General features: G+C 42.6%; 1 protein-coding gene across 1 annotated transcript in view; it reads right to left on the bottom strand.

Annotated features, from left to right (window-relative positions):
• LOC311140926 (spermatid perinuclear RNA-binding protein-like) overlaps positions 1 to 12,954 on the bottom strand; it is a gene marked incomplete at both ends in the record, with an annotated part of 29,636 nt that extends 16,682 nt beyond the window's left edge. Inside the window, 3 exons of the mRNA XM_084176196.1 lie at positions 62 to 300; positions 12,240 to 12,312; positions 12,944 to 12,954. Of these exons, the coding sequence (XP_084032322.1) occupies positions 62 to 300; positions 12,240 to 12,312; positions 12,944 to 12,954 (323 nt within the window). The remainder of the gene's footprint in view (positions 1 to 61; positions 301 to 12,239; positions 12,313 to 12,943) is intronic.
• Between the last annotated feature and the right edge of the window lie 2,871 nt (positions 12,955 to 15,825).

Here is a 15,825-nt window from a genome sequence, read left to right as displayed (position 1 = left end):
ACATTTTCACCTACCATGTAGAGTGTCTCAAGCTTTTGTGACATGGGAGAGGACTACTCACTTTGTGGTGCTGCGGGTGGCGGTAAAGTCTCCAGCATCCTTGGCGTCGCTGGTGGTGGGGGTCGGGGCCTTGCTTAGGGAGGCGTTGAGGTTGTCCATCCAGTCTGACACCTGCTTGAGGGCACGTTCCACGGTGGACACCAGCTTCTGGACAGCCTCCAGCTCCTCTGGCGAAGGGTAGATGTTGGCGTGCTTTGCCATGACGTGGCGGTCGTCGTTGGCGAACAATCGGATGGACCTCTGAGAGGAAGGAAGAACAAAGTCATTCAGAACATGGGATCCTTTGTACTCCAAATGACTTGGCCAGTTACAATTAGGCGTTTGCTGGGCCAGACAAGCCATCTTACACCGCATATATTTGACAGTAACACCTTGTGCCGACACAATCCTGTCTCGGAGCTCTACGGTCAATTCCTTCGACCTCATGGCTTGGTTTTTGCTCTGACATGCACGGTCAACTGTGGGACCTTATACAGTGGCTTGCGAAAGTTCACCCCCCTTGGCATTTTTCCTATTTTGTTGCCTTACAACCTGGAATAAAAATTGATTTTTGGGGGGTTTGTATCATTTGATATACACAACATGCCTACCACTTTGAAGATGCAGGTGAACCTTCGTCCCAGTCTCAAATCTCTGGAAGACTGAAACCGGTTTCCCTCAAGTATTTCCCTGTATTTAGCACCATCCATGATTCCTTAAATTCTGACCAGTTTCCCAGTCCCTGCCGATGAAAAACATCCGCACAGCATTATGCTGCCATCACCATGCTTCACTGTGGGGATGGTGTTCTCGGGGTGATGAGGTGTTGGGTGTGCGCCAGACATAGTGTTTTCCTTGATGGCCAAAATGCTCAATTTTAGTCTCATCTGACCAGAGTACCTTCTTCCATATGTTTGGGGAGTCTCCCAAATGCCTTTTGGCGAACACCAAACGTGTTTGCTTATCTTTTTCTTTAAGCAACGGCTTGTTTCTGGCCACTGTTCCGTAAAGCCCAGCTCTGTGGAGTGTACGGCTTAAAGTGGTCCTATGGACAGATACTCCAATCTCCGCTGTGGAGCTTTGCAGCTCCTTCAGGGTTATCTTTGGTGTCTTTGTTGCCTCTCTGATTAATGCCCTCCTTGCCTGGTCCGTTAGTTTTGGTGGGCGGCCCTCTCTTGGCAGGTTTGTTGTGGTGCCATATTCTTTCCTGTTTTTAATAATGGATTTAATGGTGCTCCGTGGGATGTTCTAAGTTTCAGATATTTTTTTATAACCCAACCCTGATTTGTACTTCTCCACAACTTTGACCCTGACCTGTTTGAAGAGCTCCTTTGTCTTCATGGTGCCGCTTGCTTGGTGGTGCCACTTGCTTAGTGGTGTTGCAGACTCCACTCCAATTTTTTTCATTTCACTTCACCATTTGGACTATTTTGTGTATGTCCATTACATGAATTCCAAATAAAAATATATTTAAATTACAGGTTGTAATGCAATAAAATAGGAAAACCACCAAGGGGGATGAATACTTTTGCAAGGCACTGTATAGACAGGTGTGTGCCTTTCCAAATCATGTCCAATCAATTGAATTTACCACAGGTGAACTCCAAGTTGTAGAAACATCAAGGATGATCAATGCAAACAGGATGCACCGGAGCTCAATTTCGAGTCTCATGGCAAAAGGTCTGAATACTTAGGTCAATAAAAACAACTGTTTTAGCTTTGTCATTATGGGGTATTGTGTGTAGATTGATTAATTTTTATTTATTTAATCCATTTTAGAATAAGGCTGTAACGTAACAAAATGTGGACAAAGTCAAGGGATCTGAATACACTGTGTGTGTAATATATATATATATATATATATATATACACACATACACTGCTCAAAAAAATAAAGGGAACACTTAAACAACACAATGTAACTCCAAGTCAATCACACTTCTGTGAAATTAAACTTTCCACTTAGGAAGCAACACTGATTGACAATAAATGTCACGTTGCTGTGCAAATGATATAGACAACAGGTGGAAGTTATAGGCAATTAGCAAGACACCCCCAATAAAGGACTGGTTTTGCAGGTGGTGACCACAGACCACTTCTCAGTTCCTATGCTTCCTGGCTGATGTTTTGGTCACTTTTGAATGCTGGCGGTACTTTCACTCTAGTGGTAGCATGAGACGGCGTCTACAACCCACACAAGTGGCTCAGGTAGTGCAGCTCATCCAGGATGGCACATCAATGCGAGCTGTGGCAAGAAGGTTTGCTGTGTCTGTCAGCGTAGTGTCCAGAGCATGGAGGCGCTACCAGGAGACAGGCCAGAGACGTGGAGGAGGCTGTAGGAGGGCAACAACCCAGCAGCAGGACTGCTACCTCCGCCTTTGTGCAAGGAGGAGCACTGCCAGAGCCCTGCAAAATGACCTCCAGCAGGCCACAAATGTGCATGTGTCTGCTCAAACGGTCAGAAACAGACTCCATGAGGGTGGTATGAGGGCCCGACGTCCACAGGTGGGGGTTGTGCTTACAGCCCAACACCGTGCAGGACGTTTGGCATTTGCCAGAGAACACCAAGATTGGCAAATTCGCCACTGGCGCCCTGTGCTCTTCACAGATGAAAGCAGGTTCACACTGAGCACGTGACAGACGTGACAGAGTCTGGAGACGCCGTGGAGAACGTTCTGCTGCCTGCAACATCCTCCAGCATGACCGGTTTGGCGGTGGGTCAGTCATGGTGTGGGGTGGCATTTCTTTGGGGGGCCGCACAGCCCTCCATGTGCTCGCCAGAGGTAGCCTGACTGCCATTAGGTACCGAGATGAGATCCTCAGACCCCTTGTGAGACCATATGCTGGTGCGGTTGGCCCTGGGTTCCTCCTAATGCAAGACTTCATGTGGCTGGAGTGTGTCAGCAGTTCCTGCAAGAGGAAGGCATTGATGCTATCGACTAGCCCGCCCGTTCCCCAGACCTGAATCCAATTGAGCACATCTGGGACATCATGTCTCGCTCCATCCACCAACGCCACGTTGCACCACAGACTGTCCAGGAGATGGCGGATGCTTTAGTCCAGGTCTGGGAGGAGATCCCTCAGGAGACCATCCGCCACCTCATCAGGAGCATGCCCAGGCATTGTAGGGAGGTCATCCAGGCACGTGGAGGCCACACACACTACTGAGCCTCATTTTGACTTGTTTTAAGGACATTACATCAAAGTTGGATCAGCCTGTAGTGTGGTTTTCCACTTAAATTTTGAGGGTGACTCCAAATCCAGACCTCCATGGGTTGATAAATTTGATTTCCATTGATAATTTGTGTGATTTTGTTGTCAGCACATTCAACTATGTAAAGAAAAAAGTATTTAATAAGATTATTTCATTCATTCAGATCTAGGATGTGTTATTTTAGTGTTCCCTTAATTTTTTTGAGCAGTGTATGTATGTATGTATGTATGTATAGTACCAGTCAAAAGTTTGGAGACACCTACTCATTCATGTTTTGTTTTTTACATTGTAGAATAATAGTGAAGACATCAAAACTATGAAATAACACATATGGAATCATGTAGTAACCAAAAAAGTGTTAAAACAAATCAAACTATATTTCATATTTGAGATTCTTCAAATAGCCACCCTTTGCCTTGATGACAGCTTTGCACACTCTTGGCATTCTCTCAACCAGCTTCACCTGGAATGCTTTTCCAACAGTCTTGAAGGAGTTCCCACATATGCTGAGCACTTTTCCTTCACTATGCGGTCCAACTCATCCCAAACCATCTCAATTTGGTTGAGGTCGGGGGATTGTGGAGACCAGGTCATCTGATGCAGCACTCCATCACTCTCCTTCTTGGTAAAATAGCCCTTACACAGCTTGGAGGTGTGTTGGGTCATTGTCCTGTTGAAAAACAAATGATAGTCCCACTAAGCACAAACCAGATGGGATGGCGTATCGCTGCAGAATGCTGTGGTAGCCATGCTATTTAAGTGTGCCTTGAATTCTATATAAATCACAGACAGTGACCACCAGCAAAGCACCCCCACGACCATAACACCTCCTCCTGCATGCTTTACGGTGGGGAATACACATGCAGAGATCATCTATTCACCCACACCACGTCTCACAAAGACACGGCGGCTGGAACCATAAATCTCCAATTTGGACTGCAGACCAAAGGACAAATTTCCACCGGTCTAATGTCCATTAATCGTGTTTCTTGGCCCAAGCAAGTCTCTTCTTCTTATTTGTGTCCTTTAGTAGTGGTTTGTTTTGCAGCAATTCGCCCATGAAGGCCTGATTCACACAGTCTCCTCTGAACAGTTGATGTTGAAATGTGTCTGTTACATGAACTCTGTGAAGCACTTATTTGGGCTGCAATTTCTGAGGCTGGTAACTCTAATGAACTTATCCTCTGCAGCAGAGGTAACTCTGGGTCTTCCATTCCTGTGGCTGTCCTCATGAGAGCCAGTTTCATCATAGCGCTTGATGGGTTTTGCGACTGCACTTGAAGAAACTTTCAAAGTTCTTGAAATGTTCTGGATTGACTGACCTTCATGTCTTAAAGTAATGATGGACTGTCGTTTCTCTTTGCTTATTTGAGCTGTTCTTGCCGTAATATGGACTTGGTCTTTTACCAAATAGGACTATCTTCTGTATACCTTGTCACAACACAACTGATTTGCTCAAACACATTAAAGAAGGAAAGAAATTCGACAAATTAACTTTTAAGAAGGCACACCTGTTAATTGAAATGCATTCCAGGTGACTACCTCATGAAGCTGGTTGAGAGAATGCCAAGAGTGTGCAAAGCTGTCATCAAGGCAAAGGGTGGCTATTTGAAGAATCTCAAATCTCAAATATATTTTGATTTGTTTAACCCTTTTTTGGTTACTACATGATTCCATATGTGTCATTTCAATATTTTTGATGTCTTCACTATTATTCTACAATGTAGAAAATAGTAAAAATAAAGAAAAACCCTTGAATGAGTAGGTGTTCTAAAACCTTTGACCGGTAATGCATATGACATGAGTTTTATTTGGAAATCTGAAGTGCACATTTGGACTCCCAGGTGTTTTGCTTGCTTGTACAGTGCCTACAGAAAGTATTCACACCCCTTGACTTTTTCCACATTTTGTTGTGTTACAGCCCGAATTTAACATGGAATAAATTCTATTTTTTTTAAATCAATGGCCTACACACAATACCCCATAATGTCAAAATGGAATTACGTTTTTCCAAATCTTTACAAATTAATAAAAAATGCTGAAATGTCTTGAGTCAATAAGTATTCAACCCTTTGTTATGGCAAGCCTAAATAATTTCTGGAGTAAAAATGTGCTTAACAAGTCACATAATAAGTTGAATGGACTCACTGTGTGCAATAATAATGTTTGACATTATTTTTGAATGACTACATCATGTCTGTACCCAGACATACAATTATCTGTAAGGTCCCTCAGTCAAGCAGTGAATTTCAAACATAGATTCAACCACAAAAAACAGGGAGGTTTTCCAATGCCTCGCAAAGGGCACCCATTGGTAGATGGGTAAAAATGTAAAAGCAGACATTGAATAGCTCTTTGAGCATAGTGAAGTTATTCATTACACTTTGGATGGTGTATCAAAACACCCAGTCACTACAAAGATACAGGCGTCCTTCCTAACTCAGTTGCCGGAGAGGAAGGAAACTGCTCAGGGATTCTTTTCACCATGAGGCCAATGGTGACTTTAAAACAGTGTTTAATGGCTGTGATAGGAGAAAACTGAGGATGGATCAACATCGTAGTTACTCCACAATACTAACCTAATTGACAGAGTTAAAAGAAGGAAAGCTGTACAGAATACCGCAAAAAAATGTCTCATCTTTCAAAATACATTGAGTCCTCTAAATTTACAGCATTTTCCTCACTCAGACAAATATTTTTTGCAGAAGTTGCCCAATTATTGGGAGGGATGGGGGCAACTTCTCATCGCGTGCGGTGCTCAAGTTCAGAATGGCTGTCAGTCAAAACCCATACAGCGCTGTGAAGCGCAGAGCCTGAGCTCTGACGTAATTTATATAATGTTCATGTACAGCTAATGCGTTACTATTTAGGTGCTTATCAGTGCCCAAATCTGCCATTTTCAACCCGTATATGGGTACGAGTGTAAAGGGCTACTTTTAGCAGCTATTTTAGATTTTGTTTTAGTCTTAGTTTGTCTTAGTCACATTTTAGTCATTTCATCCTTTTTTAGTTTGAGTTATTTACAGTCAGTGCATTTCTTTCCATTTAATAATCAATATTTACCTCTTACTTGCATCATGTGCACACTCAGCCTATTATCGCCTCGTATACCTTAACTGGCAACATGGTAACCAATGCCAGCCATTACCAACCATAGCCTATAGGATATAAAGCCTACAAGTTAAACCATTTAGCTCAGATTTTCTCCCAATCATAACTGTCAGATGGGGGTAAATAACATTGATTTCCTTGAAAAGGGGAAAATGAGCCTTCCTACAATGCCAGAAGTATTACTATTCTCCCTAATATTTCAGCAAAAAGCAATTGTTTTTCCAATCAGAAAAGGCAACCGCAAGTCGCTATTGCCAACACAGATGAATAACAGCGCACATGACAAAATAGAGCTTATGATGTGATCAGATCAAAAGTGGTCTATATGAAAGTAAAGATTTTCAAAGACATTATTGTTTCTAATTGAGGTTAGTTTGTTACAATTGAAGTGTCCTGGCTGTGCATCAGCTCAAAAGAAACCGAGACGAGTGACTGAAGTGACCAGGAGCTGTGTGCTTGTGGGAGAGCCAGAATCAGCCTGTGCAACAGAAATACGTTATCAGCCAATGAGAGGATTGCATTATATATTCTGCACAGGGATGCATGCTTATGATAGGACAAAACAGATGAAAAGGAGTTTCATGTCTACTTGAATGTCCATTAGTCTCACATAGAATTCTCGTCTCGTTAATGTTGACTAAAGTGAAATTAACACTGTAGGGCAATCACAACTCTATATCAGAGAGAGGCATGCACATCAACAACCACAACATATACATTTCACATCACCTCTCCGTCTCTCTCTCTCCTCTCAAACAACCTGTCTTTATGCAAGACCTGACATACAGAAACATACACACAGATCGTCAAACCCAAACATACAATATAGCCACAGACAAAGATAGCAAACTCAGACATCCACACACTCAGACAGGCACACACACCAGAGGAGGCTGGTGGGAGGAGCTATAGGAGGACAGACGCATTGTAATAGCTGGAATGGATTCAATGGAAGAGTCAAACACATTGTTTCCATGTATTTGGTACCATTCCATTGATTCCATTCCAGCCATTACAATGAGTTGTCCTCCTATAGCTCTTCCCACCAGCCTCCTCTGACACACACAGACAGAGAGAACTCACCATCTCTACAGGAGAGGACCACAGACCTCTGGTCTAGGAGTGTGACTGGTTGTGGACTAGGTCAGGACCAGGGTCCCTTAACTCTGCCTCCTCATGCAGTCACCTCTGACCCTTCAGCTAGCTCGTGTCCCACGTGGCAGAGATACAGGTAAATCAGCACAGCTGTGGAAAAAGCTGTGGGATACAATGATAGACATTTAGCACACTGTCTATTGCCTGACGACTCAAACGGAATTCTTCCACTGCTCTGTCGATTGCTACATACTTCAGTCAGACTGCCATCACTGAAGTTATTTGTTGTGACGTCAAAATGAGGGGTAGGCTATTGTACAAAACAAAGTAATTAACGATTGGATAATCTCTACCCAATCAAAGTGTCAAAGCCAATAACAAATTTTCAAAATGTCGCTTTACCCACATGTGTGCTGGCTCTAGCCCAACTCATCGGTTTCTGGGACCAATCAGAACAATTAGAATGTGTTTGCATTTTACAAATCGTCAGAGAGGTACTCAGATCCAGGGTAGCAAACGGTGTAGGATCTCGAAATCTAAAACCCAGGATGGCACTGCTCAGGTAGCCTCATTTCCAACTTTTAGAGAAGTGGTCTGTCTGCTCATCTCCTTCCCATTCATGTCCTCTATTTGGGGAAGGTTATTTGAACCCAGGGAGGTTTATTTTGGGGGTTGTGTTTATTTAGGTCATTTTCACTGCAGTAGACTTTATGAGCTGTGGTTTTATGTTGGCAGAGGACTCCCAAATGACATTCTGTCTGCACCATGTTGCTGGCCAGGACAGACGAGCACCCACTGAATAAGGCCTATTTAGCCTATAGCTATCCACTTCAAATGGTGTGTCGCTCAACATTTGATGTATGACAATGTCAACTTCTCACTTAGTAAATCACATTGTTTTAACATGATTTCAAAGTTATAACTTACACCAATTCCATAAATAATCTTGGATCACACAGTCCTGGAGTCAGATCGACAAAAAAACATTTTTTTAACTGTCAAATCTGGACTAGTCAAATTCCGGGACTTGAGAGTACACTTAGTCCTAATCGATGTTCATGAAACCAACAATTCTGAATTATCTTGATGTAGTCTAACTTAGTGCAATTTAGTTGAGGGGGGAAGCTTTAAGCTGTCAGTGAAATTGGCCCTTATGTAACACATAAGGCACAGCTGGCTGCTTTTAAAAAACAGATTAGGCTAAGTGGTACACACAATTTGAGCAGCGAGCAATGCATAGAGCTCTCCGTTTTGGTTAACTAACAACTGCTCTTATTCAACGAGATTGATAAAACAGTGTAAAGTGACTTAATAGAGTGACACAGGAGGTCTCGTTCAAACCATCTGCCCAAGGACTCTCCAGTCCACTCAGTTACAGGCTACTTGAGGACAGTTTTGTCTATTCTTATAGTAACGTAACTTAATTTGCATGTTAATTTGAATGCAACAACTGGCCTAGAAGATGTTGTGGTTCCCTCAAATGTTTTATCTGTCCTCAAAAGTGTATTTATGGAGTCCCGCTGTGTTAGGCTGGACAGCTGCATCTGTTATGAATCATCGGCTTAAAGTAAAACACATTTTATATTTAGGATTATGCCTTCGTTAATACATTAATGGATCTAAAAATGTGTGATGTACTGTATGCATACAGCATACGTACAATGCTCTTATCAAAGTCTGTTCCTAAAAGCAGCTGAGAAAGGGCGTGTGCGTGTATGCGTGTTAGTGTGTGCGCTCGTCCTCGTTTCAGGCCTAGCCGATTTCCTATTCACACACCACAGTAAGAAATACGAATGTTCAGGTTGGGTTTGGGTCTATGAGTCTATAGGAGCTGCAGCAAAGTACCCCTGTCCTGACCTGAGAGCTATCATTGTCTCTTTCCCAGGTAATGGAGACATCATGTTCCCATGCATGAGTGAGCACTGAACAGCAGCAATCACAGCCCCATCCACTACACATCATCAGACAGAGCCACAGGGGCTCTGATGACAGTACTGGGGAGGACAGAGAGCAACCGGGCAGCACACTGTGCAAGTAGGCCTACATGGACAAGGCAGACAGACTACCGTAGCTGAATCTGTGCCCAAAACATACAACTTTCATGCAGATCAAGTGGACACCATCTACACAACTTACATATAGGCTAGTAGACCTCGAGATACAAGCCAATTCAGAGATTCAGATTCACCATCCATGAGAATATTATCCACCAAGTCCATTGGACTAGCAGCAGGCCAACCTTGGGGGATATCATTACAACAACTCTGGATTATGTTTGCGTGTCTAAACCACTGCTCACATAGCTTTACCACTTAACTGGTGCCGAGGTAAAAGGCAACCACTGTCGCCACTACCACCACCACTACCAAACCTTCAACAAACTAGCCTGCAGCAACCCACGAGTCAGTGACTACCCCAAGGGACCTAGCAAGTCCTCCATGGGAGAGCTGAAGGGAGAGCTAAATGTGTCAGAAAGAGGAGAGCCTCTTGGTGCTTGTTCAAAACACAGTGAAAGAGGAAAACGTGGTGCATGGATATTTCAGTGCCAGTAAAACAGTCACAAAAAAAGCCTCTTTGGCTCTGAAGGTCCTATTTCAGTGAGGCTGAAAACAGTTAGAGGCAGACTTCAATGAGCCGTACAGTACAGAGCTGAAGAAGACATGAGGATAAAAGAAAATAGAAAATGTGTGTGACGAGGCGTAGCTAGCTAGTGTTCATCTGAGGTGTATCACCTCAGGTAGACCTATTTATCCCCACACCTGCTCCAAACCTAGCCTACCACCGTGACAGTAACAACAAGAGACAAATCGAGTTCTAGCCTTTATATGGAACTCCATTTGGGAATTTGGTCAACAATGTGGCTACTGGCTAGCTCTGTAGCTACAAACTGAGCATGATAATGCATTGCAAACCTCTTACAGGTGCAGTATAGAATAATCTGCAGAAAGTCTGAGGTGTCCATTACTGGCATCTTCCTTTAAACTTTGACCTTGTCAATGCAATAATATATATATATATATATATATATATATATATATATATTGCTCTTCAATTACATATCAGCTGATTATAGTATGGCTTCTCCTATTACTGAAAAAGTAACACCCAAAAAGACACTGGAGAGCAAAAACTGCATCATCATCACCACCTCAGCACTGTTGACAGTGGCCTCACAGTTAGATGTGTGGTTGAGAAAACAGTGGTGTAGTCTGTATACACAAGACACATAACACTAATTGCAAAACAAAATGTCACTCACACACTTCTCATTTACAAGCCGTGCTCTCTATGCCCGTTTAGTTTAGCTTGACTGGGCCAGGGAGCCTTGGGAAATTAGGCTCCGGTTACAGTTTCCATGTACCTGCTACAGTCTGTGCACTCTGCTGCTTACTCTGCAGTAAAGCTGGGACGATAAACCAAACGTTATCGACACCGACCATAACGAACACTTATCGCAGGCATTTTGCTGATATCGTTCATTACGATAAGTTGCCTATACTAGAGAAATGTGAAGTTTTAAATTAAATACGTTTGCTAATATGGGTGATTGTTAAATGGGACAATTGATGGCTACAATCAAACAAACTAGTAGTAGTTTAAAGGGTAATAAAAAGAAAAACTGTTGTGCACATTGTTATAACATTATCGCATCAATTCAGGCAATTTATCTAGATTTTCGTCCATATCGCCCTGCTCTACAGTCTTGTCAGCAGGGGTTCCAAAACATTTACACTGAGGCCCCCCTTCCAGCATTGGGGAACATCCCGCCCCCCTATGCACGCACACCACTATTTCTATGGGCACAAGCACTGTTCCTTACACAAACTGTTCACACCCATGTTGTTGGCAGCGAGAGAACATGTTGCAGGTTTAAAGCTTATTTCCTGCAATTTTATAAATTTTGCCATGGGATAGAGACTTTCTTTTGCCATTTTAAAGCTCATTTCATGCAATTCTACACATTTTGTCATTGGGTGCAGAGAAAATGTTGCAGTTTTGCCATGTCTTCTGTGTTCATGTGTTATTTGAGTGACAAACATTACAGCAACATCTATGGACTAAAAAACCTAGCAAAAAAATGTTTTGCCGGCATGGGCTAGTTGATCTGTACATTTCTGACAAGTTATAAATAGCCCCCTAGGTCTGCACTGGCTGACATGACAAGAGGCAAACTTCTGATGCACTACCCAATTTCGAAATTACACCTTGTGCATTCTACTATTACAACTTTCAGGAGTAAGTTAAAATAATAATAATAAATAAATGCCAACCCCTGTAAGTTAGACAGAAAGGCAAGCCTTTTTTCCATTTACATTGATTTCATTATTAAATATTTTGATATTACTTTAAGTTGCATGGATATGACAGGAGTACTTCTACATTAAAGAACCTCAAGTGAAAATATAAATATACAAAAACTCGAACCAACATCAAAGTTCATGTCGTCCTCTGTTTTTCAATTTGTTTCTGACAATCATTCTTTTGAATTGTGATATTACGTTAGCTAGCTAGCTAAATGGCATGAATTCCTAACGTTACCTTGACAGACATCAATGAGTAGATCGCTGAATGTCACTAGAAAATCAAAAATATACAGAAGGCTGTGCATGTTATACAAAGCGGGAAATTAACAAGTAGCTACCTATCATGCTTAGAAAACGTTCATAATTTGCATGAAGCCTTGTTAAGTTGCTAGCAGCACCGCTGACAACAGTGCAGCAGGATATGCATCCTTGCTTGCGCTATCTCAAGCAAAATGTGTCATTGAGTAAATACTTACATAGTTACAGTTCTTGAACAAAGCCAAGGTAACAAATCCCAAATATTTCAAGGGTAGAATTTTACTGGTAGGACTTCACAACCAACTCCGTTTTCATCTCGGTTTGGGACGACGTGGATTCAGCACACGCTTGTTTTTTGGTCACAACTATATCAGCCGCACTCACTGACCGTGGCAGCAATGAAGAGCGGGATAGTTGCGCACGCGCGTTACTATTGTTCAGTGCTAAAATGCAACACATATGCATTTGGCAAGCAAATTATGCCTTGGAGAATTGGACTAAGCATATGTGATTGTGTGAGAATGAATATGACTGAAAATAAGTAGTGGGTAACAGGCTGTCCAAATGATTGTTTAATTATGTTGTGCTTGTTTATTGTCCCAATATTTCACAGTTGGAATTATTCACAACCTTGAACCAGTCAATAAAACATAATAGTCCTACAGAAACTGCATGGCATTAACCAGTGTTACTTAAAAACAAAGAAAAGCAGTGCAAAATAAGACCAGGACATAATGTCAAACCTCAATGGTAGGAAAAGGTCAGGGGTGGATGTAATACATTTTACATTTTAGTCATTTTAGCTGACGCTCTTATCCAGAGCGACTTACAGTTAGTGAGTGCATACATTTTCATACTGGTCCCCTGTGGGAATCGAACCCACAACCCCTGGCGTTGCAAGCGCCATGCTCTACCAACTGACCTACACGACATGTTACATGCATAATTATACAGTTTGTTAAATAAGAACCATTAGTTTATAGTTTCAGCTGAGAATCTCTTGCACACCCATTTCACATACACTCTGTTTATGAGAATGAGTCACTGGCCTCATTCTGACAGCTGATAATTTAAGCCGTGTGTGCATCACCTCCAAACACACACACACACACAACACACACACACACACACACACACACACACACACACACACACACACACACACACACACACACAGGCATTGGTGATGATGACGCTTAGCCTGCAATATCATCAAGAAACAAAGGATCAATAGTTTTCTCATTGCTTGTTCTCCAGTGTTGGATCATTCATACTCTGAAAGCCCATGACTGTGTGATTCACTGTGCTAGACGTTATGGTTTTCAGTTGTCATATTATAATAGTATCTTGTGTCATATGATAGTATTGTACTGTGCTATTGAATGGTCTCATTTCAGTGCTGTGAGATTGCTTGTGGTTCAGCTCCATCAGCAGAAGGCTTGGCTGGAGGGAGTATGACGTGTTCTCAGCCTGCGTCAGACAGCAGCAGGTGTACCTCAAGGTGAGAAGCCATTGCACCGCAGAACAAGATCAGCTAATATGCAGGGTTTTGACAATGCGTATATACTTAGCTACACAGGTAGTTGTGTCTCTGGTATTAATCAAGTCACATCACACCTTCATATCTACAGAATGTTGCATGTATACAATGATGTCCAAAAAATAATAACTCCCATGATTCAATCTTTCTATACTAAACACTGTAATTGTAGGAACCGTATACGACCATCTGAGTGTGCTGTAGGATAGTAGACAAGGAACAGCTATTTTCAACACTTACAAAAGGAGGTGAAAAAAAAGTCTGAAGTTTACATACACCTTAGCCAAGTACATTTAACCTCAGTTTTTCACAATTCCTGACATTTAATCCTAGTAAAAATTCACTGTCTTAGGTCAGTTAGGATCACCACTTTATTTTAAGAATGTGAAATGTCAGAATAATAGTAGAGAGAATGATTTATTTCATATTTTATTTTTCTTTCATCACATAACCAATGGGTCAGAAGTTTACATACACTCAATTAGTATTTGGTAGCATTGCCTTTAAATTGTTTAACTTGGGTCAAACGTTTCAGGTAGCCTTCCACAAGCTTCCCACAATAAGTTGGGTGAATTTTGGCCCATTCCTCCTGACAGAGCTGGTGTAACGGAGTCAGGTTTATAGGCCTCCTTGCTCGCAAACGCTTTTTTAGTTCTGCCCACACATTTTCTATAGGATTGAGGTCAAGGCTTTGTGATGGCCACTCCAATACCTTGACTTTGTTGTCCTTAAGCCATTTTGCCACAACTTTAGAAGTATGCTTGGGGTCATTGTCCATTTGGAAGGCCTATTTGCGACCAAGCTTTAACTTCCTGCCTGATGTCTTGAGATGTTGCTTCAATATATCCACATAATTTTCCTTCCTCATGATGCCATCTATTTTGTGAAGTGCACCAGTCCCTCCTGCAGCAAAGTACCCCCACAGCATGATGCTGCCACCCCGTGCTTCACGGTTGGGATGGTGTTCTTCGTCTTGCAAGATCCCCCTTTTTCCTCCAAACATAACGATGGTCATTATGGCCAAACAGTTCTATTTTTGCTTCATCAGACCAGAGGACATTTCTCCAAAAAGTACGATCTTTGTGCCCATGTGCAGTTGCAAACCGTAGTCTGGCTTTTTTATGGTGGTTTTGGAGCAGTGGCTTCTCCCTTGCTCAGGTTATGTCAATATAGGACTCGTTTTACTGTGGATATAGATACTTTTGTACCCGTTTCATCCAGCATCTTCAAATCAAATCAAATCAAATTGTATTGGTCACATGCGCCGAATACAACAGGTGCAGACATTACAGTGAAATGCTTACTTACAGCCCTTAACCAACAGTGCATTTATTTTTAACGAAAAAAGTAAAAATAAAACAACAACAAAAAAAGTGTTGAGAAAAAAAGAGCAGAAGTAAAATAAAATAACAGTAGGGAGGCTATATATACAAGGGGGTACCGGTGCAGAGTCAATGTGCGGGGGCACCGGCTAGTTGAGATAGTTGAAGTAATATGTACATGTGGGTAGAGTTAAAGTGACTATGCATAAATAATTAACAGAGTAGCAGCAGCGTAAAAAGGATGGGGTGGGGGGGCAGTGCAAATAGTCTGGGTAGCCATGATTAGCTGTTCAGGAGTCTTATGGCTTGGGGGTAGAAGCTGTTGAGAAGTCTTTTGGACCTAGACTTGGCACTCCGGTACCGCTTGCCGTGCGGTAGCAGGGAGAACAGTCTATGACTAGGGTGGCTGGAGTCTTTGACAATTTTGAGGGCCTTCCTCTGACACCGCCTGGTATAGAGGTCCTGGATGGCAGGAAGCTTGGCCCCAGTGATGTACTGGGCCGTACGCACTACCCTCTGTAGTGCCTTGCGGTCGGAGGCCAAGCAGTTGCCATACCAGGCGGTGATGCAACCAGTCAGGATGCTCTCGATGGTGCAGCTGTAGAATTTTTTGAGGATCTGAGGACCCATGCCAAATCTTTTCAGTCTCCTGAGGGGAAATAGGCTTTGTCGTGCCCTCTTCACGACTGTCTTGGTGTGTTTGGACCATGATAGTTCGTTGGTGATGTGGACACCAAGGAACTTGAAGCTCTCAACCTGTTCCACTACAGCCCCGTCGATGAGAATGGGGGCGTGCTCAGTCCTCTTTTTTTTCCTGTAGTCCACAATCATCTCCTTTGTCTTGGTCACGTTGAGGGAGAGGTTGTTGTCCTGGCACCACACGGCCAGGTCTCTGACCTCCTCCCTATAGGCTGTCTCATCGTTGTCGGTGATCAGGCCTAC

This window comes from Coregonus lavaretus (genome assembly GCF_964263955.1).
Source record: "Coregonus lavaretus genome assembly, chromosome: 14".
Lineage (NCBI taxonomy): Eukaryota > Metazoa > Chordata > Actinopteri > Salmoniformes > Salmonidae > Coregonus > Coregonus lavaretus.
The sequence above is the reverse complement of the archived record's forward strand: the minus strand, read 5'-3'. Positions and strand labels throughout refer to the sequence as shown.